This window comes from Lagopus leucura, unplaced genomic scaffold (genome assembly GCF_019238085.1).
Source record: "Lagopus leucura isolate 7727_CA_CO unplaced genomic scaffold, USGS_WTPT01 Super-Scaffold_100018, whole genome shotgun sequence".
NCBI lineage: Eukaryota > Metazoa > Chordata > Aves > Galliformes > Phasianidae > Lagopus > Lagopus leucura.
The window spans coordinates 4,493,953-4,520,062 of record NW_024962272.1 but is presented as its reverse complement, the minus strand read 5'-3'; the positions used below and the strand labels follow the sequence as shown (position 1 = coordinate 4,520,062).

At 42.4% G+C, this 26,110-nt stretch overlaps 2 protein-coding genes across 5 annotated transcripts in view; one reads left to right on the top strand and one right to left on the bottom strand.

Annotated features, from left to right (window-relative positions):
* Positions 1–13,726, bottom strand: part of CCDC171 (coiled-coil domain containing 171) — a 167,029-nt gene extending 153,303 nt beyond the window's left edge. The window contains exons 1-4 of one of the 3 annotated variants that reach the window (XM_042877338.1): positions 13,652–13,726; positions 12,303–12,495; positions 5,766–5,904; positions 3,619–3,793 (exon numbers count right to left, since the gene is read on the bottom strand). In XM_042877338.1, the coding sequence (XP_042733272.1) occupies positions 3,619–3,793; positions 5,766–5,904; positions 12,303–12,361 (373 nt within the window). In that variant the 5' untranslated portion in view covers positions 12,362–12,495; positions 13,652–13,726. Of the gene's footprint in view, positions 1–3,618; positions 3,794–5,765; positions 5,905–12,302; positions 12,496–13,643 lie in introns of those variants that run through there. The other 2 variants (XM_042877339.1, XM_042877340.1) reach the window with 2 other exon arrangements.
* Positions 13,727–19,486: 5,760 nt separating this feature from the next.
* The window catches only part of PSIP1 (PC4 and SFRS1 interacting protein 1), a 36,866-nt gene continuing 30,242 nt past the window's right edge, over positions 19,487–26,110 (top strand). For both annotated transcript variants that reach the window (XM_042877441.1, XM_042877440.1), the window contains exons 1-3: positions 19,487–19,638; positions 20,594–20,670; positions 24,669–24,807. In XM_042877441.1, the coding sequence (XP_042733375.1) occupies positions 19,567–19,638; positions 20,594–20,670; positions 24,669–24,807 (288 nt within the window). In that variant the 5' untranslated portion in view covers positions 19,487–19,566. The remainder of the gene's footprint in view (positions 19,639–20,593; positions 20,671–24,668; positions 24,808–26,110) is intronic.

Genomic DNA, 26,110 nt, shown 5'->3' with positions numbered 1-26,110 from the left:
ATCAAGAGAACATTTTGGCTTTCCACTCTGCTTTCAGGAATCACTGCTTGCAGTACTGTGTTCAGCTCTGGGGCCCCTAACATAAGAATGAAATAGATCTGTTGGAAGAGGTCCAGAAGAGAGACAAAATGACAATCAAAAGACTGGACCACCTCCTCTCTTGAAAAGAGGATGAGTTGGACTTTGTTCAACATGAGAGAAGGCTTTGAGAAAATCTCACTACAACCTTCCAATATTGTTGTGGTTTTACGATTTTTGGTTATCAGTATTCCACATCATAACATCATGTAGTGCACTGGGAGTTAAAGAGTAAATGCTCCAGTTCTGGGTACTTGTCCCAGAAGAACAACTACATACCCCAGTCCCATACCTGGACTTTGCGTTCAGAGAAGAGATGAAATCTCTGGTAGAGTCACAGGATCTGGCTCTCCTCCCTTCTATTCGCTCCAAATGCATGTCTTGCCTCAGCATTAGTGTCAGGTTTTCAGTTTTCTCACACTCTCTTTTAATTTATTAATTTTAATTCTAATTATATTGTATTATAGTGTGTTATCTTGCATTCTGGTATTAAGTAAAATAGTTATTTTCACCTCAGATCATTGCTGCTGTTTTGTTTTAGGCCCATCTCTCTATCTTTTTCCCTTACCCCTTTCTGGGGCTCAGATCCATGGCTCACTCCATCTGGTTAGTCACAGAACCAGGCCACACCAGCCCATAAACCATTGACAAGTATATAAATGGGACCTACAAGAAAGGTGGAGGACTCTTCATCAGAAAGAGTAGCAACAAGACAAGGGTACGAGTTACAAATGAAATGAGAACAAATTTAAGATTAGACATCAGGAAGAAATTCTTCACTATTTAGGTGGTGAGGCATTGGAATAAGTTGCCTGGAGAAGTTGTGCATGCCACGTTCTTTGTGGTGCTCAAAGCCAAACTGGATGGGCCTTTGGGCATCCTGGTCTCTGAAAGAAGTCCCTACCCATTGCAGAGCAGCTAGATCTAGGTGATCTTTTAAGTCCCTTCCAGCTCAAGCCATTCTGTGATTCTCTAACCCAAGGCAAGGTAAGCCAGTGAGAAAATGCTTACCCTTTACAAGGAATCTTAGTGTTGCTCAAGTCCAGTCCAGTCAAAAGAAGCCTCAGAAAGAACAGGGAGAAAAAAAAAAAACAAAACAAAGGAGGAAATATTGACAAGGGCTATAGGACAGAAGGGCTCATTTGTGTCCAGCCCAAGCCAGATAAAGTCACATCTAAGCACTGAAGAGCTGTACAATCATAGAACCACCAAGGTTGGAAAAGACCACCAAGATCATCTAGTCCAGTCATCCACCTATCACCCACAGTACTCACTAAATCACATCCTCAACACAATATCCAAAGATTCCTTGAACACCTCCAAGGTTGGTTATTCCACCACCTCCCCAGGCAGCCCATTCCAGTGCCTGACCACTCTTTCAGAAAAGCAGTATTTCCTAACTTCCAGCCTGAATCTCCCCTAGTGCAGCTTGAAGCCATTCCCTCTGGTCCTATCACCAGTTACGAGAAAGAAGAGGCCGATCCCCAGCTCACTACAACCTCCCTTCAGGAAGTTATAGAGAGCAATGAGGTCTCCCCTGAGCCTTCTCTTCTCCAGACTGACAAGTGGCTCCTCCAGCCACTCCTCATAATGCCTGTGCTCCTCACCAGCTTTGCCTTCTTTGCCTTTTTTGAACAGGCTTCAGGGCCTTGATGTCTTGCAGCGAGGGGCCCAAAACTGGACACAAGCGAGGGGCCAAAAACTGGAGATGCGACCTCACCAGAGCTGAGTACAGGAGGACAGAAGGCTTCAAATGGCAAAGAAAATAAGCAGAAAGTTACAGATAGCAGAGGACCTGAGAAACAACTTCATAACTATTGTACTTTTTTGGCAGCAATTGCAGAGGAAAAGAAAAAATCTGGGGAATTTCAAACAATTCAAACAGACTGCTAAGTATAGTTTCTTTCTGATGGTGAAAGAAACTAATACACTGACTTGGAAGAAAAATTCTGTGAAATCTCTTATCCCTGTTTTTGCCCTTCATTTCTCTCATCACAAAACAAAGCAGTCTGTTTGGTGAGGGGGAATCAGGGTGAGTACACTGTGATTCCTCCAGTGGCAGAATGGAATCCTATGGAATCCCTATGGAATCCTATCTCCCAGACCCTGCCAGGAGATCACTACTTTGGACCCAGTTTTACTCCATTCCTGCCTCTCTTCAACTGTTCCATCCAGGTCCCTCACCCATCTCTCTCCTCCTGTACTGGCTCTTTTTGCTTGTTTGCCTCCTCTTACGATTTACCACCCTTCCTGATCTATGTTTCTAGAGGTGCCACAGGCTCACTGATGTGCACACTGTCACAGTGGGTGAGTGGGTTCACCTGATGTGGGGCTAACTACAACTGATCTCCTCCTGCAAGGTTCAGCCATGGCCCCATGTCTACCACCCACTGCCAGTTACACAATGGAGCTGCCAATAAACACAGCTTTTTCTACATCACAGGGTACTACAGAATGAGATTTTAAGTATGTTTAAGTGTACACCTACTACTCACATCTAAATCAGAATAGACTCAAAATTGGCATGTAAACTAGCAAAATGGGCATCTAAAGATAGTCTCCTTTAAGTAAGAAAACAACAGTTCAGGCTTGAGATTCCCAAAGAATGTTTTGCTACATCTTTTATTCTCCAAAGGATTAAAAAATTCAGTTTTCCAATATCTTAGAAACGCCTGGCACTTTCAAGCATTTCCAAGTTTCTAAGTCTCCTACAGAGACTTGGAAGACATGTTCTACACGAGAAGCAATTTGAGATCTTCACTGAAAAAAAATCTAAGATTCAAACTCAAATACACCTCCTCTACTAGATTATAAGGTATTATATTTACTTCAGTAACTAGACATTGACCTCCAAGTGAGGTAAGAAATTTCACATACACTGTTGAGAATAATCAAGGAAATATGAGTTTCTGAATATAGACTAGCTACTAGACTGGTAGTAAGTGGCCGATTTTTATTTACACATTTTTTTCCTGCTAGTCTGTGACTACTGTCATATTCCCACAGAATAGATTAACTTTGCACCATATATATGTTTCATTACCTATAAAACATGAAGCAAAGAGGAAGAATGGGAACTAGACAAGAATGATGAAAATGATGCTTTTGAAGAGGTGAAATACAAAAGAAATGCTAGAAAAATAAGTTGTTGGAAATAGCACAAATGAACAGCAATATATATATATGCATATCTAATTATGGGGAGGAAGAACTGCTCTACACTACTATCCAGTGTGGGTTAAACGTGGATTAACCATGATTAAAATTCTGTACAAGGACAGCAGTTAAAAAGGGAACAACAGAACGCATGGAGGGAAAAGGAAAAAAAAAAAAAAAAAAACCCAAAATGAAAGGCTTAGAAGTTTAACTCATGCATGAGCCATCAAGCATAAGACCTACAAAAACAGATGTCTAAGAGATGGGAAAGAGATCCAACAAAATGCAGCAATAAGTGGTGAACTTAACCTACTGGAACTCAGTTCCCTTCTTGACCTGAAAGAGACTTTACCATTTTTCAGCATTTGATTTTTTGAAACTTACCTTGCAGCTCTGCAAGCTTGTTTCTTGCATCACTTAACTCTTCTTCTACGGTATGTATTCTCAAACGAGCATCTTTTTTGGCAATTGCCAATTCATATTCCAGCCTTTGTCGAATTGCCTCTCCTTTCTCAAATTCAGATCGTAATTTGACAATCTGGATTTCATAGTCACGCAGCTACAAAATAAATTTGTTTCAGAAAACTGGCAAGAATGCTCTCTTAAAGAAACAGCATATTACAGAAATACATCTAAGGAATATTTTAGAAAAAGAACTTCAACTGCATTTGCAGCTACCTACTCATTCGCACATACCTGAACTTGAAATCTATTCTTGCAAAAGACAAAATTTGTGTAAATGAGTACTGATTATTCCTGTTATTTTATATAGTCAAACTATTCATATTTCTGGACTGAGTTCAGGTATTTCAAAAAGACCCCTTCCATTTACCAAAACAATTCTACCATAAGAAAATAAAAGCTGTAATATTAGCATGTTCATGTACCTTAAAGGCAAAAACTGCAGCGACCAGAACATTGTGTTCAACTAGTGAATTTATATTAACTTTCTCCAACTTTAACACTTGAAAGACAGTCTAGTATCCTTCATGACTATCAGACATCTAGTAACTGACAGGAATGCAGGATGAACAAAGTTTAGTCCAATATAATTATTCAGTAGTTAAGCAGAATACAGCTAAACTTAATAAATTAAGAATGAAAAATCCTTTAAAAAGTAATTTCATCTTGATGAAGGAATGCAGTCCAGTCATCGCTACTGAAACCTGTGTCTAGAAAATAAAATCCAAGTTATTTCATTACAAGAACATGGAGAATAAATGCAGTCAGAACACCTACAGAGTTTGACTTCAATAACAGTGGTTGTAGCTAACTTGAGCACTTCCATTATCTGTGAACATCTGGCACAAAAGTATCCCAGGTAGTTCAACTGCTTGAAAAGTAACCCAACTTTGTGGTTCCAGTACAACATGACACAGCACATGAATTTTGTTGCACACACTAAGTTTACTCTGAATTTAAAAGGTTACTCTTCAAATTTTTTAACTCCTGGGACCCATTTTTACAGAACAGACCCACAGCCAATGGGACAGCAGGAAAAGAATGCCACACAAGACCAACTTACTGCGGGACAGATAGCCACCATTTAATTTGCATGCAGACTCCAATAATGAACAGATGTAAAAAGCAAGTTTGGTGTAATGACTAGATTTTGCACCAAGAATGAATGAGTAACTGCACCAACCACCCATAGCAAACTCTAAGACTAGAACTGCTATCCGGAGAGGTAATTTCTCTGCACAAGCACAAGTCTAAAGCAGCACATCACCTGTCATATTGGCTTTAGCAAGAGTGGTAAGTATCCCAACAGCAAAACGTCCAAATTGATTACTGATACAGCTGTACTCAGTGCTCATCCTCCCTTACGTATGTGAGTGCAAAAAAATGGATACTCTGGATAGATTAATTCTTAACACTTCAATACTAATTTGTCACAGCATTGTGAGGAAAAATCTTTAAGTTGGCATCTTCATTACGCTAAGTATTTCCCTATGCATGGAGTCTCCATTAAAGAGCTCTAAATTTTTGACAAATGTCATGATAGTTGTGCTTTTGCAATAAATTACGCAAAATTACAAATCTGAACTAAGACATTGGAAGACTATTAAAAGATATCCCATCTGGATGTGATGCACACACACAAAAATGCTGTACTAGATTTATGAAATCTGCAGAATTAAAACAATGCCCTAATATTATGGCAAAAAAAATTATATATAAAAAATATATATTATATGTATATACACCACATACACGTAAAACTAGATACAGCCCTTTCATCAGGATAAACAAGCTGTGATTTGTATCTACTTGTGCCATTGGGCAATTCTGTCTAACAAGACCCTGGTAGAGGCAAGTACTTTCCGTGAAGTGACTTCAACTATTAGCAATGACAGTGGAGCTGCTATCAGTCCCTATGAATAGCTGTAAGAGGTCTGTACTGTGACATCTTTGACACTGCTTTTCTTTTTTGGCTAATGACAGCATTTTTGACAGATCGTGTAAGAAAATAATGAAACACATTTACACTTCTTATAGGACTCAAATGAAAGAGAACAAAAAAACCTTACTTCTTGATTGTGTTTAATGATTATGTCTACTTTTTCTTCTTTGGCTTGACAGAGTTTCCTTTTCAGATCTTCAGCAATGTCCAACTCTGATGCACTGCTATTTTGTAGTGACTGTGACCCACTCTTGGCACTACATAAGCTGCAAAGCATGAATATTTCCAAAATGCATGAATAGTACTTACAAATTTTAACACTCCCTTCTTTAAATGGCTAGATTCTGAGGAAAAAAAAATGCAAAGCATTCACTTACATAAAATTATGCCATGTATTTACTACCCAACTATTACTTTTAGAAAAAAAGAGATTTAACTGCTCATGCAAGATATAGGATGTAGCTGCAGGCATTCAGAAGAGAGACACTGACTGAATTTCCTAGAGTTGATGTTAAAATAATCATTATTTTATTATTTTTCATTCTCTTATTTCAGTTCAATAAACTTTCAGGACATCTTCAATATATCATTACACCTCTCTTTTGTCTCCTGCAGTAAGGCTCTTAAAAAAAAAAGCAAACACATGAATTACTATGTCAAGACCACCTCTGCCACAGAACAAATGCAGACCTTTGGAACTAAAATAATCTTTAAATGTTTTTCAAATATGTATACACTTACTTTACATATATAAGCAATTGATTATGAACAACACAAATTGAAGGTCCACTTCTTTAAAATGCCCGGCACATTCATTTCAATTAGAATCTCAAATAAAACTGAAACTACAACTAATAAGATGGGCCTTGTGGACCACAAATAATAATAAAATAATAAAAACAAGCACTTACATGTAGAGTGGATATTTAGTATAAAAATGATCATTTAATTAACTTGTTTGATAATCTCATATGCAATTACTGCTATTCAAGTTGGCCATACTTTAAGTTATTTCAAGTGTTAAAAGTCATTTTTTGCACGCACACATGTAAAAAAATTGACATTAGCTGCTCCACATGAAAGCAAAAGTTGTCAGGATCACCAAGAAATATACAGCCCAAAGACACATGACTACATTAACCACAAAATAGTCAGTTTCCAACAGACTTAAAAACAATAGAACGTTTATCTTTGTTTAACGAGTCCTAAATATTAATTACAGAAGTAACAGTATTTATTACTATTTAATTATTTGTTGGTTAGGGTTTGAGGACTTCTGTTTTTTTTAACTAGAGTCTAAGTTTTTATACTGGACGATTTTCTGCGAATGAGAACCCTACGTGTTAATACATATAGCTGAAATTTTTTCAAAAGACAAGAATGCTATGAAAGCCAGGGAATGTAACATAACTTTGTAACTATTAATTGTAATGACATCACTAAAAAGAGGATGACATTTTATTTTTTAGCACAGGTCCAAAGATGTTTTATCATACAATTAGCAAGTCTATATCCACTTTATATATCAATATAAAGACCTAAGTAAGGTAAGTCTTTTTTCACTTTAAAACAAGACAAAGTTAATGTCAATGTTTTACAGGCTGGTTTAGACCGATTCTGTGACTATGGGGGGAGGCTGGGGGGGGCTGATCCACAGACCCACAGCCTGGGAAAGGGAAAAGGGAAAAAAAGGAAAAGGGTAAAGAGATGGGCTAAAAACAAAACAGCAGCAACAATCTGAGGAGAAACAAACTAATTTACTAAATAAGATACTGGAATGCAAGATAACACACTATGATACAATACAATATAATTAGAATTGGAAGTAGTAAATCAAGATAAATGAGAAAGAGCGTCCAAAAACTAAAGGCCTTACTCTAATGCTGAGGCAGGCGAGATGACTGGGACTAGAGATGAGCTGGGGAGGGCAAGGGATCAACAAACAGTTATTATCCTTCCCTCGGAGTGGAAACAACAACAGAACAACAAACAGTTCTCTGGGGTAGGCAGTTGTTCTTTTTTGGGACAGGTACCCAGACCTGGAGCATTAACTCTTTAACTCCCAGTGCACTACATGGTGTTATGATGTGGAATACCAATAACCAAAAATCATAAAACGACACCTATGAAATCAAAATAACTGTATGTTACCAGTAATTGTTCCACATGGTGCCATTTCTTTAACACATTTTGTACATTCAATAAATGTAGGAGATCAGGACCATTAAAACTTGCATGTACTTAGAGAAAATGCCAGGCACATTACTAGCTTTCTGGTAAGGTGGCAGAAAGAATTACTGTTATTTTTGAATCATAGAATCATAGAATCACCAAGGTTGGAAAAGACCTTCAAGATCATCCAGTCCAACCGTTCACCTATTCCCAATAGCTCCTACTAAACCATGTCCCTCAACACAACATCCAGCCTTTCCTTGAACACCCCCAGGCTCGGTGATTCCACCACCTCCCTGGGCAGTCCATTCCAGTGCCTGACCGCCCTTTCTGAAAAGTAATACTTCCTAATGTCCAGCCTGAATCTCCCCTGCCGTAGCTTGAAACCATTCCCTCTGGTCCTATCACTAATGACACGAGAGAAGAGGCCAACCCCCAGCTCACTACAACCTCCCTTCAGGAAGTTACAGAGAGCAATGAGGTCTCCCCTGAGCCTCCTCTTCTCCAGGCTGAACATTCCCAGCTCCTTCAGCCTCTCCTCATATGGCCTGTGTTCCAGACCCCTCACCAGCTTTGTTGCTCTCCTTTGACCATGTTCCAGGGCCTCAATCTTTCTTGCAGTGAGGGGCCCAAAACTGGACACAGTACTCGAGGTGCGGCCTCACTAGTGCTGAATATAGGGGAACAATCACCTCTCTGCTCCTGCTTGCAACGCTGTTTCTGATGCAAGCCAGGATGCCATTGGCCTTCTTGGCCACCTGGGCACACTGTTGACTCATGTTCAGCCGAGCATCAATCAATACCCCCAGGTCCATTTCCTCTACGCAGTCCTCCAGCCACACCGCCCCAAGCCTGTAGCGTCGCCTGGGGTTGTTGTGGCCGAAGTGCAGGACCCGGCATTTGGCCTTGTTGAAACTCATCCCATTGGCTCCAGCCCAGCTCTCCAGCCTGTCCAGATCCCTCTGTAGGGCCTCGCTACCCCCAGGCAGATCCACACTTCCAGCCAATTTGGTGTCATCTGCGAATTTACTGAGGGTGCACTCGATGCCCTCATCCAGGTCATCAATAAAGATATTGAAGAGGACAGGCCCCAGCACCGACCCCTGGGGAACACCACTTACAACTGGTCACCAGCTGGATTTAGCTCCATTCACCACCACTCTCTGAGCCCAGCCCTCCAGCCAGCTCCTCACCCAGCCAAGAGTGTACCCATCCAAGCCTCGGGCTGCCAGCTTCTGCAGGAGAATGCTGTGGGAGACAGTGTCAAAGGCTTTGCTGAAGTCTAGGTAGACCACATCAACAGCCTTTCCCTCATCCACCAGATGGGTCACTAAATCATAGAAGGAGATCAGGTTGGTCAAACAGGACCTGCCCTTCACAAACCCATGCTGGCTAGGCCTGATCCCCCGCTCATCCCGCACATGCCGCATGATCTCCCTCAAGACAATCTGCTCCATAACCTTCCCTGGCACCGAGGTCAGGCTAACAGGCCTGTAGTTCCCCAGATCCTCCTTACGACCTTTCTTGTTAATGGGAGTCACGTTGGCAAGCCTCCAGTCTTCTGGGACCTCACCAGTCAACAAGGAGCGCTGACAGATGATGGAAAGCGGCTCGGCTATCACCTCCGCCAGTTTCCTCAGCTCTCTCGAGTGGATCTCATCTGGCCCCATCGACTTGTGACAGTCCAGCTGGAGCAGTAGATCTCTGACTGTTTCTTTCAGAATCACAGGGGGGTTAATGTGCTCCCCAGCCGAGATTACCAGGTCAGAGAGAGGAGTATCCTGAGGATAACTGGTCTGACTTTTAAAGACAGACGTAAAGAAGGCATTCAGAACCTCTGCCTTTTCCTTATCCTCAGTGGTCACATTCCCAGCCTCATCCAGCAAAGAGTGGATATTCTTTGTCCTCCTCTTACTGTTAATGTATTTATAAAAGAGTTTCTTATTCCTTTTCACCCCAGCAGCCAGGTTAAATTCAAGCTGGGCTTTTGCCTTTCTGATTTCACCTCTACACATCCTAACAACTTCCTTATATTCATTCTGAGTGGCCTGTCCCTCTTTCCACAGGCGGTAGATTCTCTTTTTCTCCCGGAGCCTCAAGAATAGCTCCCTATTCATCCACACCAGTCTTCTTCCCCGCCGGCTCATTTTGCAGCTCAGGGGGACAGCTTGCTCCTGCGCCCTTAAGACTTCCTTCTTGAGAAGGAAGTTTTAAGTAACTCTTAGCTATGGCAGCAAGACGAAGTGGTAAATCAAGCAGGAAACAAAAGAGATCTGAATGCTGTGCACTTCCAGAAGCTGTGTAAGAGCTTGTTTGTGGACATCACATAAATGTCCAGAGGCTTCTCCTTTGCAACCCCTTCCCCACAGCTGTATAAAAGATAGAAGAAAGCAAGCTAGATCATCTTATTCAGAGGTGAAACAACGACCAGTCTCAACAAAATACAGCTATAAAAAGGCCAGGTGTCAAAGGTAACAAAGTATAGACTAGAAAGGAAAAAAAATAATCTAGAGTGCCTCTTTGTCCACTCTCCCCAGCCTTCGAATCAGCAACAGGTATGGGAAGAATTTAAGATTTTGTTAAGTTTTGGGGTTGGAGAAGGCAGGAGTCATGGTTTGCACCCACCAGCATTATTTTCCTTCTTAAAAACTGCTAATTATGTACTAATTGACCAGAGAAGTCAACAGAAATAAGCACAATGGAGAAAACTATGAAATAAACGTGTGGCTTTGTGTGATTTAATGTTATAAATACTGGAATCAGTAGAAGAAGAGCAAACACAAGAAGTAAGATATTGGGGACATTCCAGAAATTCTGTGTTGGCCTAGGATTTCATTAAAAAGAAAGGGTGACTACTGAAAAAGAAGCAGTATATTCTTCTTTTGAATAGTATTTTCTGCATAACCTCTAAAGCTCACAATGGCATTACTGAAAAATAATAATACGGAGCTGAAAACACTGTTTTTGTTCTCAGCATAAAATCAAATTGAATCAGCTGTTTCAAAAAAAAAAAAAAGATTGTTACATTAACCGTTTCATTTTTCTGTCTGTCTGCTTGAATATCTGCAAATACAACAGAGATCGGCCTCCAGAAATCCCATTCTTGTGATATTTTATTTAACCTCCACAGAATCACGAGCATATGCAGCATATTACAGACATTTCATGCCACCTGTTGAGAAAGGGCTACAAGGATAATCAGGGGCCTGCAACATCTCCTGTACAAGGAAGAGAGACTTGAGACTGTTCATTCTCGAAAAGAGAAGGCTGAGAAGTGATCCCAACACAGTTTATAAATATCTTATGTGGGGGAGTCAAATCAATGGGGGTGGACTCAAGGAAGAACTTCTTTACTGTAAGAGTGACAAAGCACTGCAATGAGCTGCACAGAGAGGTTGTGGAATTTCCCCCTCTGGAGATATTTTAGACTGTCTGGACACTTTCCCATGCGACCTGCTATAGGGAACCTGCTTTTAGCAAGGGCAGGGTTGAACACAAATCTCAAGATGACCCTTCCAACCTTTATAATTCTGTGAGATTCTTCCTTCCATATTCACAGAATCACAGAATTGTAGGGATTGGAAGGGACCTCTAGAGATCGAGTCCAACCCCACATGAAGTGCAGACGTGTTACAATATAAAGCTGAGGGAAGCTTAAATCAAAGACAAAAAATCACACAAAATATCCCTAGGAAGCGTTACAGTATGTATGATTTGAACAAGAATTCAGAGAAAGCTTTTTATTTCTGCTGTCTTATATTAATAGTTCATTAATAACTGCTTTTGAACAAAAAAACATGTATTTTATCAACTACAACTTTTATGAAAGGCACTGCCTTTAGAAGTATTCTGAAGTTTCTTAGCAACAGAAGTGAAACAACTTTTGAGTTCTACCCTGTAAAGCGACCCTCTAACTCAAAAGCTTTAAGCTCATACTTATTTACTAAGCCAGCTAGTTACAGTGCACAAAGAACATGACAGAAAAAGGTTTTTCACCATCCTTCCATCTATGTGTAGCAGAAAGCGTATAGAAACAGGGAGAATTTGTCTTACGTTCCACTTATCAATGCAACCCTCAAAATTCCCCTACCTGAGGAAGTGGTCCACAGTCTGACTGCCTATCTCAAGTTTATATTCAAGCATTTTTGTTTTCTGCCTATGTGTGAGTAAGACTTAAACCCGACCTCTTCAACCTCAGCTAATACAGAATCATTCTGGCATTTCATATCAGTGCCCCAGACACGAGACAGGAACTCCCTTTCTATGCAAGTTATGTCTTCTGCAATCAAAGAAGAATTCCTGTACATCAGATGGCCATTACAAATCTCTTTAGACAACTAAACCTCTTCATATAATGACTATAATGGCATGACACAGCTTTAATGCATCATATCTGCTTCTTCTGACTTATACAGTCTCAGGGATTGAGAACATTAACCACAGAAAGCTGAACCATAGTACCAGACTAAGACGACTCAGAAGTAAAACTCACCGTTTAGCTTCATGATCAACATGGCTGACTGGAGAAGACAAATTCATTATGTCAGTCATTATGTCAGTAGCTTTTTAAGTCTGTGAGGTCCTTGGAATTAAGATCATCTTCAACAACAATATTTTTTTTTTCTAAGTTTTAAGTTGAGAAGCTTCAAAGTTTCCTCTTTTCCATAAAATAAAGACATTAAAACCTGTAACACAGAGGCATAATTGTTTAGTTGGTTACATAAGCTGTCAAAACACTTTAATGAACAGCATTACTGCAGCACCATCTGAACAATTACCATCAATTGTAATTCGACAACTGTTTTATTCAGTAAACATCTGCACTGTTAGTGCTCTGAGCCTGAAAGGTTTAGATTAAAACAAAATTGTAGAAAATCCACTATCAGTTTTCAGATAGATGCCAACACAAAATGCGTTGTCTGCACAGATTGTATCTGTCACCACAGCCTTCACTCTTAAGAGAATTGCAAACTTGATTTCTCTTCAAAATAATTCTAGGGGAGATTAACCCTGTATTTTGTTGGACTTTGTTTTGGAGATTTGCCCGTTTGCTTTCTACTTTCTTTTTTTTCTTTTAAGTCAGTAATCAAGTGTCAGTGCAGAGAACGACACAACTCGCCTTCTATTTCATAGATCCGCTACTTCTTACTCAACAGTATTTCTCCTGCATGAGATGCATCAGCAATATCAGAGAGCACAAAGGAGGAGAACCAAACTCTTTACTATAAATTTCATAATTCAGTATCAGCAATAGGAAAAAAAAAAAAAAAATCAGTATCAATTGCATTTTTATGACACAGACTGTGTATACATATATCTATATCTACACACATATGCACACATGTGTATCTATCTATCTATCTATCTATCTATATATGTATTTACTTCAGGCTGAGTAGCAAACATAATTTATGAGCTCCTTAAATCAGTTACGACGAGCACACAAGAGGAACACACAACATTCCGCACTCAGGTTAACGAGGCAAGGAACTCCGCAGCTCAGCTCCCCGGCACAAGGCACTCCTCCGTGGCTGCCCCCGCTAGCAGCACGCAGCGTTTCCCTGCTGACACGCGCGCCCGTACCGCAGCTCCAACAGGCCGTGGCCGACAGACCCTCACCGCGACGGACTCAAAGCCAACAAGAAATGCCCCAAAGGGTTCGGTCGAACGCGACCGCCACGCGAGGTGTCCCGGGACCGTGGCCGCCGCCCGCTCTCCCGCCCGCCTCCAGGCCGGCCGCCGCCAAGCTGAACGCCAGCCCGGAGCGGCGCCGCACCGCAGAGAAGCCCCGTTCCGCCGTACCCGATCCGGCCCGCCCTAGCTCATCTCGTACCCTCGCACCTCTCCGGGCCGCTCGGCGGTTAGAGTCCGGTTAGAAGAACGCGGCCCCGCCCGCCCCGCGCGCCCGCGCGCCGGGACTCTCCGATTGCCGCTTCCTGTTGCGGCGGCTCCGCCCGAGTCTGGAACGCAGTGCGTGGAAACGCTGTGCCCGGGCAACGCCGGCGCGAGGCGGGAGGGAGCCGCGCATGCTCCCCCTCGAGCTCGCGCCCCCGCCGCCCTCAGGCGAGTCGGGCGCTGGCTGCGGCGCGTTTGCAGCGCCCGCTTCCCGCCGCGGCGGACGAACCTGAAATGGCAAAGTGATGCATATCTAAAGCACCTTCCTAGTTCCTTGCTCCCACAGTCTTAATGTGTATCCACTTACAAGCTTGCTCAGGTAGCAAGGAATTAGAAGAGTGCTTTGGATATATATTATTTCCCTATTTATGTGACTTGAATTTCCACGGACCCGGGGAAGTCTGGGTCCCGCTGAGCAGGATTGTATCGGAGCTTTCCCATTCCTCAGTCCTCTAACAGAATGTTGATCTGCATCTGAAGAAAACATGAATTCTATGAAAAATGTATCATGATGTCCACAGATTACCAGACAATCTGAATGGAGTACATAACCCACAGAAGACCGGGTCAATCTTGAAAAACAGATAGTCCAAATATGGGCAGATTATTTGAGAATACACAGCGCAAGCTGTCGCAGTCATGATTTTCCTCACGTTTGCGTGGAACTTCCTGTGCTCCAGTTAATAATGCCTGCTGCCCCTGATTCTGTGTCTAAAAAAGCCTGGTCCCATCCTCTTGAAATCCTCCCTTCAGATACTTGTGTGTGTTGCTGACATCCACTCTCAGTCTTCTCCAGAGTCTTAGAATCACATAATCATTAAAGTGGAAAAAAACCTCAAAGATCTAGTCCAACCATCAGCCCATAACCACCACTCCCACTAAACCATCTTGCTGGGTGCTGATTCAGGTTGCAGCTTGACATTTCCTCCCAGCTTGTTGTCAACTTCCTGAGGGTGGACTCAATCTCCTTATCCGGCTTGTCAATGAAGATATTAAGTGGGACTGGCCCCAGTACTAACCCCTGAGGATCACCACTAGTGACCAGTTGCCAGCTGGATTTAACTCAGTTCACCACCACTCTCTGGGCTTGACCATGCAGCCAGTTTTTCACCTGTGAACAGAAAACATGTCAAGCCATGAGCTACCAGCTTCTCCAGGAGAATGCTGTGGGAGACAGTCAGATGTTGAACAGATCCAGGTCTCTCAGTATTTCCTCAGAAGAGAAATGATCTGGGAACCTGATTATCTTTGTGGCCTTTTGCTGGACTCTCTTCAGTAGTTCCCTGTCTTGAATGGACGAGCCCAGGAATAGACACAGTACTCCCGATATGGCCTCAGAACAAGTCACTGAAGAGGCAACATAGATCAGTGGATAGGGCATAGAATGGGCTCCCTCAATCTGCTGGCCACATTCTTTCTAAGAACGTGACTGTCTTGGCTACCAGAGCAAACTGATCATTCATGGTCAACCTGTGTCCACCAGGACAACTAGGTCCTCCACAGAACTCCTTTTCATGATATTCTAGAAAACCACCAGATTGGTCAAGAATGATTTCCTCTTGGTGAATACATGATGACTGCTCCTGATAATTCTCTCTTCTTGCACTTGCTTGGAGATAGCATCCAAAATAAGTTGTTCCATCAACTTCCCAGGGATGGAGGTGAGGCTGACTGGCCTGTAGTTTCCCAGGTCCTTCTTGCTTTTTTAGAAGACTGGAGTGACACTGGCTTTCCTCCAGTCCTCAGGCACCTCTCTTGTTCCCCATGACTATCAGAGATGATAGAGAGTGGAACCACTCCATCACTTTTGCTTGCTCTATCAGTATGCATGTGTGCATCCTGTCAGGGCCCATAGATTTGTGTGTATCCAGTTTGCCTAGATAATCTCTGATCAGATCTTCTTCCACCAAGGGGAATTCTTTCTTTCCTCACACTCTCTTATCTCCAGAGTATGGAGTTCCTGCAGGGCAGTCTTAGCAGTAAACACTGAAGAAAAAAAGGCATTCAGTAGCTCCACCTTCTTGGAATCCTGCATTACCAGGGCACTCACTTCATTCAGTGGCAGGCCCAGCTTTTCCCTAGTCTTTATTTTGACCTCCCTTACCAGATTTGATTTCATGTGGGCTGAAGCCCTCCTTGTTGCATTCCAGGTAGTCCTAGTACAGCACTCCTGTATTCCTTCCAAGTAGGCAGACTGTCTTTCCACAGTCCATAAACTTCCTTCTCCCACAATCACAGTCTAGAACATGTCACTGAAGAAACTACATAGACCAATGGATAGGGCACAGAATGGGCTTACCAACACAGTTATCCTCATTACAATTCTTATAGAAGGGATTCCATCACTTTACTGTAGTCTATGTTAATCTTAAGTACCAGTGTAGATATCCATGAAGATGAGCTGTACAAGGTTCAGGCAGCTCTGCAGAGCTGTATAGGTGCCATGTTTCTTCGGTACTGGAAACACAGGACTGATCAGTCCCATCACCAGTACTGTCTGCTGTCTTAGCACTACAGAGAGCTGTGCAGTATTATCTATTCTGAAGATTTGGGTTGTATTTGTTCTGGTAACCCAGTCTCCAGATTTGGTGTGACTTTAACTCAGTCTGCTGGATCTAAGTGCTTGAAGTTCTGGAAGAAGGAAGAGAATAAATACATCAATATAGTTCTGACCTTAGCAGAACAGGGAGCAACAACTTGCTTCACTTGCAGGCCGGATGCCAGCCTGCTGCTTTGCAAAGCAGCAAACCGACACTTGCAGGAAATCATTTGGAAGCAATGTTTTAAACAGATGATTCAAACTACAAGCTCAAGAAATGCCACTGTTCACAGGAAGAACTGAACTGTTTTTCAACTCTGAAGCTTATTCATAGCTTGCAGTTATTTATCACCTACCAGGGTACTAAGTTCTTACTTTAGCAGGCAGCAGGTCTGGTGGAAGAGCCACAGATTCTATCTTTCAAAAGGAAACCATTTGCTAAAAATTGGTGATCCACTCTTCTTAAAGTCTAATAGCATCGGTATGGTATGCTACTATCTTCCAACACAGTATCTTCATTGCAAAATATACATATTTTGTTGTTGTAAGTTGTTTTGAACAATTTGTCTGCAGTCTTCTGTTTACTCAACACACTGGTCTGTATTTGAAGTTTAGCTTCAGTCTATGTACTTAACAACGTACTAATGAGCCTGATCACTGGCAAAATATTGTGGAAACTTTTTGTTTTGCTCTTAACACTGTGTTCATTTTCTTTTTAAAAATGCAATGGTCTCAGTAGTCTCTTTTGAAGATCACCTTACTTACAGATGATGAAGCCAGAATCACAGAATCCTAGGGTTTGGGAAGGACTTATTGGGGATCATCTAGTCCACCCCTGCTAAAGCAGGTTCCCTAGACAGGTTTTGAATATCTCCAGAGGAGGAGATTGCACAGCTTGTTTCAGTGTTCTGTCACCATCAGAGTCAAAAAGTTCTTTCTCACATTCAAGTCATCTTGAATTGCTTTTTAATTAGGAAAAATCAAAATATTTTCAGCAGCCCATCTGTCATCCAAAATAAAATCACTGAATCACACAGAGGAAGGCTTCTGATTCCTCAGAATTGACATTTTCAGAAGACCCCTTCCAAAAACTTAGAAAATTGGAATATCTAAAACAAATTCTGAAAACATTGCCTGAAAACTAAGACGTGAATTTGTTTAATCTGATATGGAAGATGAACATAATTATATGATTAAACAGAACAATGACTGAGCCAAGGGAATTTCCGCAGATTGTCAGCTCTTGCATAGTAAAATACTAATATATGCATTTATTTTTTCTTCAGTAGGTAGCCAACACTTTATAACTTAGGAAAAAAATAGTAAACTTTAACTACTGCTGAAATATGCATGAGCTCAAGCACCAAACCAAATAATTCTCTACCTACCAAGGCAGATGCAATTTTGCATCTGTACTTGTACCTTCAGCTGAACAATTCCAGATGTACAGCCTACCTTGTTTGTAAACAGCTGATGATAATCTATTTTCCCAGAGGAGGAGTTTCTCTGTCACGTGTGTTGACTGCCTTCTATTTTCTGATAAACTCATGTCCAGCTCTGTGGGAACTTTGTATTTATGTCAGAGATACAAGCAGTCAAGAAAATCAACCAAATTTGACTCCTATAAGCCAATGGAAAACTGCAGTTTCTATCTGTTCAACTGAATAGGAGTGAAGTTTTACTGTTAACATTTATAATTGACCTTTCTGAATAAACCAGGAGAGCCTAGAATGCAGCAGGACTTCTTCAGTAGCAACTGCAGTTGTCGTCTTTTGTTGGTTTTTTTTTGGGGGGGGTCTCAATGGAGTTTCAGTAACAAAACTAAAAGCAGGATGATAGCTCTTCTCAAGAGGACTTCCCCTCCCACAACAGTGTGATGGGCAGAGCCTGCAGAAACCTAGCCTTTACAGCTGTGCCTCAGGTCTTTTATCGAGAGTGGCACAAAATGGCTATGTCTGTCACTGATAGATAGCATAATCATGGGAAGACTGAAAAGTCATGGCATGTACTACCTGTTCCATGCAGCCCATTCCCCCAGCTCTGGCAGCCCATCAGCACCAACGTGCTGAACTGTGACTTTCTGAGTGTGACCACAAGGTATAGTCAAACGCACGTGTGAGCTGACAGATCTCGTAACTCTGAATACAGAGAAGGGCCAGACCCAACTAGACCGATAGTAAGGAAGAATCTATTTAATAAGCTGATTCAGCGGTGGCTGAAAAGGTGTGAGAGGACCGTTTGGCGCTGACAGGCAAACAAGCCGGGTGCGGCCGGAGGAGGTTGCGGGTGCGCTGAGGAGAGCCGACAGCTCCGGGCAGGGCAGGTGAGGGCTGCGAACCGCCAGGAAGCGGCGTGCCGTAAGGGCACTGCGCGGTGACAGACAAACACAAAAGACGTATTTGGGACAACCACGTTTTCATTACTCAGACGAGGATGGCGGTAATTAATTGCTCCTTTCTTGTGAAGGGGCGAAATTATCGGCCGGGCAGAGCCCGAGGACAAGTCAGTGGACCTTAAGCGGAGGTCCAGGAGTCTGAGCGCTGCAGAGCGAGGTGCCGCGGCCGCTGGAACAGCGCGACTTCGCCGCCCTCCCTCCCCATTCCTTCCCGCCGCTACAGCCGCAAGACCGCACCGCCGTTCTCTCCTCCCCCGCCCGGCAGCGCCGCGGCGGCCCCGCCCCCAGCGAACGCAGGAACGAGCCACTCGCAGCACTGAGGGGGGTAGGGGACGGGACGGAGCGGACCCGCGGGCTCCCTCGTCTCCCCGGTACGCGCCGTCGGCGATCTCCCAGCAGCCGCCCCCACCGCCTCTCGGGCGGGCGGACGCGAGAAGCCCAGCAGTCGCCCGCCGGCCGTGCCGCGCCCGCCCCCCGCCGCGCCGCGCAGGTGGTACCGCCGCGCCGGGCGGGAGGAAGAGGAGCGCGGCGGCGCCGGCTGCGGGTGGAGGTGGGCTGCGGGGCGGGCGCCGGCGCAGGGGGGAGTGAGGCGCTAGAGCGCCGCGAACGAGAGGCAGAGACTGGCCTGAGCCCGCTTCGGCGGCTGCGCACCTTCGCGGGGGTCGGGCGGTGCGGCCGTGTGGCGGGAGTCGTGAGGGCGGAGACTGGGTCTGCGCGTGGCCCGCGCGGCGTCGGTGCCGCGGGCGGCGTTTGCGGCCGTTGGACTCGGCGCAGGGACCCCGCGAGCGCGGTGCCGCTTCCCGCCCTTCGCATCCTCCCGCGGCGTGTTCGTGTCGGCGGCGGGGCTCTCGGGCGCAGCGCCCTACCCCGCGGCCCGGTCCCTGCTCGCGGCGAGACGACGGACGGCCTGCACGGCGGTGAGACAACATGAGCCGAGATTTTAAACCCGGGGACCTCATCTTTGCCAAGATGAAAGGTTATCCGCATTGGCCGGCCAGGGTAAGTCCCCTCGGCCCCCTCTCCCGCGGAGGATGCGTCCCTTCCCCCCGCCTCTCCTCCTAGTCCCGCCGTCCCCGCGCCGCGCTGTCGGGCACCTGCGGGGAGCTTTGCCGCCGCGTGCTGCCGCCCGCCCCCAGTGCGGTGCCCCGGGCTGAGCCGACCACCGCTGCGCTGCAGGCCCCGGGCTCGCCCTGTGGAAGCTCTCTAGCAAGCGCCAGTTGTCCCTATTTGCGTAACTTTGTTTTCAAAACGTAGGCTTCTGTATGGTGGTATAACAAACGCTGGAGCTGTGCAAGGACCGAATTACACAGAGCTACTGCTCCCAAATAACGGCTGTTTTTTTTTTTGTTTTTAACCGAAGGAGAATACCAAGTTGTGGCAGGGTTACCCTTTAGTGTTGAAGTCAGGTATTTCTGTAGCTTTTCCCGTAGGAGAAACTGAAGTGAAAAAGTGCAAAGTTGTCCGGTCCTTTCTCCCTTCCTCACCGCTCCCTTGGAGGTGCCATGGCAAGTCCTGTGGCTGCTCCAGGACATGCTAATAGGCATGAACTTGTAAATTAGGCTAATTATGAACCATTTAGCTAAGATGCTTGGTTAAGAATTTGTGATCATTTCCTTGGACAAGTTATCAGCTTAGCTTACAGGTAAGAAGTGTTACTGTGCATTATGGTGAAGAAAAGATTGTTTTTTGGATGGATTGCTGCTTTTACCTGTAGCCAGCTCATTGTGCCTCTCCTTAATATTAGCCAAAAAACAAAAAAGGGAGGTGTTGCTGTAAAATGAGAAGCGTTGTCACTTCTTACTATTAGCATACTGCCCTCAAGACCTACTTTACCTCTCTGTAGCATCGTTTCTTTTTTTTTTTTTTTTTTTTAATGCTTAGCATTTTTAAGTATTTCCCTTTAGACTGTTATCAACTGTTGCCCGAGTTTAATTGTAGTTTGTCTTTTCGTTAGGTGGATGAAGTTCCTGATGGAGCAGTAAAACCTCCAACAAATAAAATGCCTATTTTCTTCTTTGGCACCCATGAGACGTAAGTCCTTTATATCTGAGGGCCCTGTTTCTTTCATTGGTTCATGTTTCATTCAGCAGCAACTTAATGACTTATCTGAATGTTGTGTATTGTAATACTGCAGTGTTCAGTAGTGTATCATCTCCTAAATTTATCTCTTCTGACAGGATGTGTTACTTTCACATTTGTTTAAGCTATTCAAGTGAATGGTAGACTGTAACAATACCGTGTACTTTTTCCTTCTCAGTAGAGAAACAAATCCTACCTGAAGTGGTATGACTAAGTTTTTCTTTCACCTATAATGACATTTAATTATAGTTCTGTATATATATGCAGAAATGGTCGAAAATCTGTTCTGAAAGAAAGTGGAATAACACTGACAACAATGAAGCAGGTAAAACTTGAGGAAAAAGCAAATTGCCCTACATTGGTTTTCTTTTTTTTCTCAGAGGCATTTGGACTTGTATTTGTTTGTAAGATCTTGAGGAAAAAATGAGAACGTATCATAGAATATCCCCAGTTGGAAGGGACTCACAAGGATCATGGGCTCCAACTCCTGGCTCAGCACAGGACCACCCAAAGCTCAGACCTTATGTCTGAGTCCAGATGCTTCTTGAGTTATGGCAGCTCAGTACTGTGACTGCTTCCCCTGGGGAGCATGTTCTAATGCTTAACCCCTCTCTGGTGAAGAACCTTTCACTAGTATCAACCTGACCCTTCTCTGTTGATCACCAGACAGAAAAGATGAGTGCATGCTCATCTGTTCCTCTTGTGAGGAGCAGTAGGTCACTATGAGACCACCATCTTCTTTGGACACTCTAATAATGTCATTTCTGTACTGTGGTGTTCAAAACTGCACGTAATACTCAAGTTGCAGCACCAGTGCTGTGTAGAGTGGAATTATTTGTTGTTGGTGCTCCCAACAATGGTAGCATTTTACAGTCACACATTTGTTTTGAGGGGACTGCATTCCACTGCTCAATTTTGTTGCGGTTCTGCCCTGTTGAGGAAGGATTCCTGGAAATAAGATTTGAGGTTGCAATGTTTGAGTACTGCCCTTTTACTTAATGAAAGATTTATTTTAATGGCAAATTTAAGCACTACAGTAGGTTATCTTTATTCTTAATACTTTTTCGAAGATGTTTTTGCAGTTAAAAATACAGTATTGAATAGTTTATTTTCCATGGTGATGTGTATAGTTATGGATTGATGTTGTACTTAATTGTTTCTAAGTTGGCAGACCTAGATTGAATGTAAAGGAGGAAGAGTTTGTTATCTAAAGTTTTAGAAATACCTCTGCAAATCTTGAGAAGCATCACCATACCTTTTATTTTCATTTAGGCTTCCTGACATGTACTTGGCTTTGGAATCTTTTGCTGATTTGCTTGGGTATATTTAGAATTCCTTTTCACTCATCCTCAACAAGATAAAGTTTTACTGCAGCCTGATTTTCATTGGGCTGTGTGTGGTCAGGGTAGTTTCATGTACAATCTGCAAAGTACAAGGACATCCTTTACTTTGCAGTGTACTATCTGAAACTATCTGAACTGTCTCGTTCTTTAAGCATGTAATTTATGTAGTGCTCCTCAGAGTAGTAACAGATGAAACTCAAGCTTTTTGATCATACTTAATGTTGCTTACAGCAGATAACCTGTGGATAACAATGGGAAGAAACCAATTGGGTGAAAATAGAGAATGCCATTTCACAGTGCTTAGTTTTCTTTAGGTTTGTAGCAGTAAGCAGTGAATTAGTGATCTGTTGGAAATTAGTTAAATACAACAATTTTCTGTACTTCTTAATGAGAAAATCAATTTGGTACGCTTGTTGTCTGCTTTGCTTTTCACAGTTAGTTCCACGTGTATGTAAACATAGGCACTCTGTACTGTGTGATAAAATACAACTGTAAGTAGTGGCAAGTATCTGAAAGCCTAAACAACTAGTTTAATCAATGTGGAAAGTCCTTGTGTATTCTGTGTAGTCTGGCTGTGTGTAGGAAGAAGATGGGGGGAAATATAAACAAGATTGACTTGAGAATGATTATTCTCAGTTTGCTAGGAGTAACATGAACTTAGTTTTGCAGTTTACTAGAAACAAGTATAAACTAGTAGTTTATTGATATTGTTGAAGGTCTTTCTAAAAACAACTGAATTCTTGCTGTTCAAGTGTATAGGTACATGCTTAAAGAAGGCTTTGGGGATTTGGATGTTTTTATTTCTGTACTGTCCTAATGTGGCAGCACTACTCTTTTCTAAAGGAGTATTAAAAATGATGTTTGAACGAAGCCTTTATTGCTATCTCTTGTGCTGGTTATATCACGCTGTTGCAGAACTTGGAGGTCACTTAGAACTGTAGAACTTCAGACTTAGAACACTTAGAACTTAGAACTGTCAGAATAGGAGGTCACTTAGAACTGTAGTTTCTAGATCCTGTATGTTAGGGAAAATGTTTCTCTTCATTCTGTTTTCTTGCTCAGTTTTGGCACATGGGAGTTTAAGTACAGCAATCCAGTATGTTACTTTTTCACAGCAGTATTTTTTTCAAAGCTTGAAGAATATGGGTAGACCTTGGGCAAACACTGCTAAGTGGGAAGAGAAGAAAGGAGGCAATACTTACTGTATTTCCAGCTTCTTTCTGTCTCCCTTCCCAGTCTTTTGGTCCAGATATGAGGACTTCTGCAGTACATTTCCTTCGTGTGCTGGCTGAATCCTCTCTTAACCATCTCTTCCTGTAAAGGGGTGTGTGCAGTGCAGGCATACTTTAAACTTTTTGCACATAGGTAAGCATTTTGCTGCTGGAGTAGGAGGTGTTTAATTTTTCTAGATCACAGTGTTCTCTTTTAGCTTAGTAAAGTGTCTATCTGAAGTAGACCTTCTGAAAGATGCTGAGCTACTACCTCAGAAAGCAAGTATCTGTAACTTTTCAGATAGTTGTCTTATGTCAAACAGGGCTGCATCTGAGTGCATAGCAAAGCTGAGATTGAACCACTGAAGTGTCATCTTTGTTTTAACAGCATATGAATTGGTGCACTGAAATAATAGCTTGAAATGTCTTGGGAGTAGAGTAGGAGCTGTATAGGCTTTATTCTTCAGCATAAACCAGGGTATTTGTCTTCAGTAATTTGTTTTTCAGTGTCTAGCTTAGAGAGAATGGTAGTGTGGATATGATGACTTTGACATATGAGAAAAGGAAGGCCAGTAGCTTTAGTTAGATAGTTCTGGGATAAGGGGTAGTGTTGTTCAGTGTTCTTGCCTCTTTATGTGACAAAGATACATTATCTTAGGAACTATACTGCAAGAGTAAATGAAGAAAATTGGTATTTAGTTCACTGAGAATAGAACTAGGGAAGAGCCCTACTATAACAAACAGTTTAAAGTTTTTATTAAATTCTGTTAATAAAGTGTGTTTCTTTACACACTGAAAAACTGAATTAATGCTGAATTACAGTGCGTTCTCAAAGATTTTGGTGGCAAGTGCATTCGTCTGTGGGCAGTTGGTGCATTCAGGTGTTGCTTTTTTCCGTGTCTTATACACTTAAGATTCTTTTTCAGTTTGGTCTTCTAAGTACATTGCTTTTAATTTAGTAACTTCAGGAGACTTTATGCATTAGCTTGGAACTGTTCTGCTTTTATTTGTTCTCTTGCATTACACTGTCAGGATTTAAGGATGCTTACCTTAAATGTTAAGCTTGTTTTTCTAAAGAAGCACGTACTCTTCTTGTTTCTTTGCACCTTACTTGGTTTGCCTCACAGTAGTTGGTTGTATTAACAGCTGCAGTCTTAACATGCAGCACTGGCTGCTTCTTGCCTGGAAGCTCAACACTTGAGGATGGAGAGAGGCTGTCTTTATGGTGCCAGTAACGAAAAACTTGGGCCGCTGAGAAAACTAAAGATGTATTTGTAGCAGATTTTGTTGTGCTCCTGAATTATGTTTCTTTAATGTTTGATGCATATTTTTCCTTTGAAAAGGCTGTTTAAAACATGACATTTTTTCATGGTAATTTCTTCTGTATCTTCTGAAGGGCATTTTTGGGACCAAAGGACATATTCCCATATTCTGAAAATAAAGATAAATATGGAAAACCAAACAAAAGAAAGGGTTTTAATGAAGGGTTATGGGAAATTGACAACAATCCGAAAGTGAAGTTCTCTCATCAGCCGGTAAGTTTTGCAATCTGCAACTGTTACTGTACTATTGAGGGGAAAGAGAAGCAAAGAATTCTACTTGCTGTAGGGTAATGGATTATTGCTGTCACTCAATCATAGGTTTTTAAATAAGTTTTTTTTCATGTGAATGGGGATTTCTGTTCCTGTAGTAAGCTCATGGCAAATCATATTGACCGTTTCAGGAAGGTTGAAAGTATGTTTAAAACACTGCTCAGTCACAGTGAATGCTGCAGGCAGTGCTGTAGTAGTAATAAAAAGGATAGATGTCTTTATTTGCTTCTCCTATGTGACACGCCGTTTCTTTAACATTTAATCCCTCCTCCATAACATGTCCCAAATTAATGTCCCTTTACTTTAGAAGATGGATAAAGTGTTAATAAGCTTCTTAGGTAGAGTCGGCAGAAAAGAGGATGTGCTCTGGATATACCTGTTCTCTGCTCCTGGATACAGAAAGGTGCTAGTTCCATGATCCCACTGAGAAGAAACGTATTAGTAAAGGATGCTTGGGTTGTTTTTTTCTGCTACAGAAAATTGAGTCATTGAACTGTGTCCTCTTTACTTTGTGGTAACAGACTGGTACGGCCTGGGTGGTTGAGGGAGTTGTAACAACATGAAAACATACGATTCAGTTATGGTTCACAATCGACTAATAATCTCTGTATGAAAAAAAACAAACCCAAACAACCCAGCAGCAAGATCTTCCAGTGTATTTTCTTTCTTAGCATATCAGTAATTTCTCATAAGCTGTACTTGTTTTCGTAACATCTCAGACACTTCTAAATAGTTTTTCAATTGGGGATAGACAAAACATGTTGCCAGCAGGCATATACATACTGATTTCTTAGTCTAGCAAGTCTGAAGGTGTTCTTTGTAACTTTTCAGTATCATTTGAATACTTCAATCCAGCTTCTGTGGTGGCTCTTTAATAAAGTGTGTGTTGTGGTAGTGTTCTCTCTGCAGCCACACTATTTTCACTATTTTTTTTTATTTAAAAGCAGTAAAATAATTCCACAAGCAGCGTTTAAATGGTGGTCCTGTAACTGAACCTTAAAAATGAACTTTCCTGAGAGGTATCTTAACTGTAAAAGTAGATGGATTACAGAGGGACAGTAGTGACTAATCCAATCATATATTCAATCTTACAGAATTAATGAAAGTAGGTGAGGCAAAAATTCTGAAGAGAACTTGCCCATAACTTCAGAAAATAAAAACCTTTGTTTTAATAGACTTTCTGTTTTGTCCATTGGATCCTTTGGAGCGGATCTCAGTGATCTCATGTTTTACTTACAGGCTGTTG